General features: G+C 57.3%; 1 protein-coding gene across 1 annotated transcript in view; it reads right to left on the bottom strand.

The window, feature by feature from the left end:
- Positions 1–5,224, bottom strand: part of COL5A1 (collagen type V alpha 1 chain) — a 157,107-nt gene that overhangs the window by 46,724 nt on the left and 105,159 nt on the right. The window contains exons 38-42 of the mRNA XM_019641843.1: positions 3,963–4,016; positions 2,995–3,102; positions 1,611–1,700; positions 1,460–1,513; positions 161–268 (exon numbers count right to left, since the gene is read on the bottom strand). Of these exons, the coding sequence (XP_019497388.1) occupies positions 161–268; positions 1,460–1,513; positions 1,611–1,700; positions 2,995–3,102; positions 3,963–4,016 (414 nt within the window). The remainder of the gene's footprint in view (positions 1–160; positions 269–1,459; positions 1,514–1,610; positions 1,701–2,994; positions 3,103–3,962; positions 4,017–5,224) is intronic.

Genomic DNA, 5,224 nt, shown 5'->3' with positions numbered 1-5,224 from the left:
CTCAGTGAAGCCGCCTGGAGCACACACCGTTTCCTGGAGGATGTGCTGCAGCCCCGTCCCCCATCCCGCCAAAGCCCAGGGAAACGGCAGGAACAGGGTGTGGGACCCCCTCCCTCCCTGGGACCCCCTCCCTCCCACGGCGTCTCAAGGCAGAACTTACAGGAGCTCCCTTCTCTCCCGCCGGCCCTGGAGGTCCCTGAGGCCCAGGTCTCCCTGGAATTCCGATGGGCCCAGCGGCACCGGCCGGACCTCTCTCCCCCGGAGATCCCTGGTGTGGGGCGAGAAAATGTTTCATTCCAAAGGTTCTCAGGCTGCCCAGTCACGCTGCTCGCTCCCCCTTACTCTGGCGCCCCCAGTAGCTCCCTAGGGCTAACACAAACGATGTGGTGCGGTATTTGAGGTGCTGTCCTTGGCCTCCTCTTAGCTCCCCTCTCCCATAATTCCAGCACACCGCTATCCCCCCGAGAGTGACTGAGAATACATCCTCCTTAAGTGTTTCCTGGAATGAAATCTTCCTGGAGCTGCCCCTTCTGGGGCCTGACCCCCACTCTGCTTTGGGGTCCGCCTGCCTGCCCATACAGTGCTATTTCTTCCCTGCCCCTCCATGTCCTATGGAGGCACTGCCCCTGGGGCACTGCCGATGGGGCACTCAAATGGCCCACACTCAGTCAGGGGAAAGGCGGTATTATTTCATGGTCCACTCTCAAACCCAGCCAGGGCCCACGGGCCACGCCTGCTGCCCCACATCCATGCTGCTCAAAGGGGGCTGTCAGAGGGGCCCCATTCGAAGGACAGGGAAGTAGAGCAGGTGTTACATTTCCATAAAGTATCACCAAGAACGGGGGTCCAGGCCAGGGCTGTGCACCTCTTGAAGGTGGGCATAGCCTCACATGGCCCTCAGTCCCCGAGGCCACAGCTAAGGGTCTGGGATCCCCTCACAGCTGGAATCTTAAAGTCAGGAGGGACCATTTAGTGTAATAGACAGCACGTAAGAAGCCCCCCACCCCAGCTCTGGGGACGGATCCCACAGCTGTGCCTCGGGCGGCCCTGGACATGTGGACAGCCTGACTCTCGGACCCATGTTTAGAGGCCCTGGAGGCCTGTGTCCGTTCCCTTCCCAGCTGCTCCTGGTCCAGACCCACACGAAGCACGTCAGCTGCTCCCTGCTCCTCAGTGGTGCGGTGGCACCACTCAGCCCTCCCTCCAAACTGCCCAGTTCCCCACCTCTCCTCATGCAACATGCCCTTGGCTCCTTGTCACCCCAGCTGCCAGCTCAGGATGCACTGTCCACACCCATCCAAGTCCATGTCCTCCACTCCACTCTGGCCTTCCTAGGACCCGGGGCGGGACCAGGTCAGCCGTGCCCTCTCACAGGCCTTGGGACTGCCCTGTCTTGCCTACAGCGCCCGTTTTGAGCAACAAAGTGTTAAAATGCTTGTGCTGGGCCAGCACCACTCACCGCGGGGCCGGGTGGGCCTGGAGGGCCTTCGCTGCCTTTCAGTCCAAGCGCTCCCTGCAAAGTAACGAGTCCGTCGTCAGGGGCGCCACGAGGAGAGGCCACCAGATCTGGGCAGTGTCCCGCTCCATCCCCCACTGGGCCCCTCACTTACCACTGGACCAGGGAGCCCTCGGTCCCCAGGAAAGCCGCGTAATCCTGGAGGGCCGTCTTTCCCAGGGAGGCCGGCGGGGCCTGGGTCACCCTGAAATCAGAGCCACAGCTTCATCTGAGCAACACCCAGTGTCTATGGGGAGCTGGGGCAGGAGTGGGGCTTCCTGGGCGCTTGGCTCTAAGGGGATCTGAGCCCTGACCCACTCGCTGGCTAGCCGCTGCTGCAGAAGCACATTGGCCCCGACTCTATCTGCGACCCTCCCGGAAGTCCTTCGGGGCCACATGGGCTGAGCAGGACCTGAGGGCCGGGAGGCTGCCCTGCCCAAGTCTGCCTTCTCAGAGATTCAGGGCTCCTCGTAAGGCTGTGCTCAGAGAAAGGAATCCGGCCCAAGTGGTGGAAGCAATGCCCCAAATGGACTCGTCACCACAGACACTTGCTTCGACCCTAAAACCACATTATCTGAAAAGGTGCTTCATCTGAGCGTAGACTTCCTGGAGTTACATTAAAGCTTTGATATGTTCCAGTTTTCTCTGGGGTCCAACATGGGAGCATGGGGGTCTCCAAACCAGCATGGCCTTGGCCTCCTTTCTGAACTCAGAGAGCTCTGTTTGTGACGCACTTATGCCTGTTTCTGTGTCTGTTCTCTACAAACATACGTATGTGTACACTTTTCAAGTGCGTACGTGTATTCAAGTACGTACATATATACATACATACATAAGTGCGTGTAATTTTGTCAGTATGTCTTTATCGGCTCTGCTTTATTATTTTTTAAGATTATTCTCTTGAGTGTAATCATAAAAAAGGCCAGAGAGCTTATATTTCCTGTGTCCGTTACTGAAAAGCTGGACAGAGAAGACTACTCATGTTTATCGAATTACGACCACCCACTTGGGGTGCCCAGGCTGGCAGGGCGAGGCTTCCCGAGAAACAGAGAGGGGCGCAGAGCTGGTGCTCGCAGGTATGAGAGCAATGCAGCCGCCCTCTCTTTTTATTATTTATTCTTTAGTCTCTAATGGTCAGGGATTTTTTAAAGGGTCACAGTCTACTAAACTCGTTTTAGACATAGGAAGTGTCAGAGTGTGTTAGCCGTTACTGGGAGCAGGTGTAACTGCTGGGAAAGGGCTGGTAACAAAGCACAGCCCAGGGCAGAAGGCCAAGGATGGTTTGACCCCCGGCTCCTGCAGGGGGTCAGCTCACGTCCTCTTTCAAATCAAGTAGAAGCAGAGCCAAGTTCATGGTCTGGGGAGTAGGCTGGCACAAAGAACATTCGTTTGAGAAATTAACCCATTCATCAGAAAAGAACAGCAGCAGACAGAGATAAAGTGACGAAATGATCACGCAGGAGAAGTCCGGCTTGGCATGGGAGGGCTGAGTAACTCACCTTCGTCCCTTCTTTCCCAGCAAGGCCCGGGAGCCCCTGTTCACCTGGGGGGCCCGGGGGCCCAGGGTGGCCACGCTCACCCATTGGACCAGTTTCTCCTGTGGGGCCCTGTTGGGGAAAATCGGCATCAGCCACGAATTTCAAGGGACACACGAGGGAGCAAGCTGTTCTTCCTAAACGTAAGGGCAGCCCTGGCCGCAGAAGCAAAGGGCCACTGCGTGCCCACCAAACCTCCATGCTGCTTTGCAAGTCTTCTTCTGGTAAAAATCCAGAAAAGAGAGGATCAAAGCAAACCCACAGCCTGGCCCCACACCGTGGTCTGGCGTTGCTTTCTCTGACAGCGGGACAAGGCCTGCGTTTCCCGGGGAAAGGAGGCGAGTGAGCGGTGGCCAAGTCTGCCCCAGGAGAGGCACGTGCCCACGTCCCCCGCGGCCGGTGGCCGAGGCAGCTCAATATCTCATTTACCGCTACATTAGGTGTGAACGTCCCAAGAAACAGGTGACTGCTGGTCTGCTTCGTGGCTCTACGCCATCAGTCCTGGCTGCAAGCCATTCCTGTCATTGATCTGGACAGCAGGCCCGTGGGCACTGACAGGACCCAGGGGCAGAATTAGGCTGCCATGGACACCAAGAGCAAGACAAGCAGGCACAGCTGGCCCCCACCCGTGGGGTGGAAGCCACACGCCAAGCCCAGCCCTGGTCTGGCCCCACGTGCCCGAGGGCCTTGGGAGGCCATTTTTGTTCTGCCTGTCGGGTTCATGGCGACCACGTCCTCGGTTCCTGCCATCTGGTTTCCTGTACGGAGCACATCTCCGAAAGTTAACAAGCATTATGGGACTTTAGAGTTTCTATTAGCAACACCCCCACCTTCAGAACCATGGGGCAACTGATACCTGAGCCATGACCCTCTCTCGTGTATGGGTGGGTGACACAGGATAACCAGCAAAACCCGGGGTCGGGGTATCTCACCTGCGGGCCGACCACGCCTGGAGGACCTGGGGGGCCGGTCTTGCCTTGGAATCCCTGTGAAGAGAGTCANTCTCCTTTCCTCATAATTTTGATTCGTTCTCCTTGTAACTGCTCCTTGTTAATCGCAGAGGACCCTCACTGCATTCTTGCTCTGCTCAACTCCACCAGCCACCGTGCCACGCTGTGAGTGACTGGAATTTTGTTGCCCGAGCTGGGAACCCCTTTCTTCCAATGGATGCCCAGACGAGGGTGTGCACGCTGGGGCAGGACATGGCAGAGGTAGTGCGTGTCCAGTGTCGGGTCCGAGAGCGGCCACACTCACATGGCACGCCCCCGTCAGGCCCCTTCCCGCCCGCACAGCCCGCTTCCTGCTCCCCAAGCTCAGCTCCTACTGATGGAAATGTCTGCCCTCGTTAAGCCCGAGATGGCCGGGCCCACTGTGCTGGGGGCACCTCCTGTTCCACATCACTGATCAGGCTGGCGACGCCTGAGACACCTGACCTTTTCTCAGCCTTTTCTTCTCTCTGGAGCATTCTGGGGGCTCGACAAGCTTTTAGTGGGTAGTGCCACTCTTAGGAGGTTTCTGCTCAAATATTTACTCTCTTGAAACAATGAACCAAACCGTTTCCAACCGAATTTGTGCGTGTCCTACGTGCACTGAAGGTCCGACAGGCATCGGGTTTCTGACACAGAGTCAGCTGGACCCCTGTCCTGGGCGCCTCACCGGAAATGGTTAGATGCCATCAAACTGCTGGCAACACATTGACTGGTTCTTGATGGCGCTGGTGTTCCCAACGGCTTTCAGTGGGCGGTTCTCACCCAGAGAGGCAACCAGAGAGGGTCCTCTCTCCACTCACGAGCCGCCGAGAGCAAAACGCACAGGAAAACACCCCCTTTCTAACCGAAAGCAGTCAGCTCACACACCCTCACTCAATCGGGGACCGTCTACGTTGGTTTCCTGGTCCCCCCAGAACTCGGCTCATTCTGACATCCTGAATTCGGAAGGAAACTTTGAGCTGAAATTTGTCCCCAGGGCTATTGGATCCCGGGCAGGTGGCAGTTTGCAAAATTGTGTGGCAGAGCCAAATGTAGTCAGGTGAGTGTATGTCAGGGCAGTGAGGGCTTTCCTGAGTCATCTGGGGGAAGGAAATGGGGGAGGGGGTTGGCAGCTGGCGAGGTGTCCAGACAAGGGGACCCATTAGTCTCCTTCATGGAAACCAAGGTTCAAGACCACCAGCCCCCTGCCCCTGAGGTCTTGTAAA

The sequence above is a fragment of the Hipposideros armiger genome, unplaced genomic scaffold (genome assembly GCF_001890085.2).
Source record: "Hipposideros armiger isolate ML-2016 unplaced genomic scaffold, ASM189008v1 scaffold_3, whole genome shotgun sequence".
Classification (NCBI taxonomy): Eukaryota; Metazoa; Chordata; class Mammalia; order Chiroptera; family Hipposideridae; genus Hipposideros; species Hipposideros armiger.
This window is presented reverse-complemented; position numbering and strand designations above follow the sequence as displayed.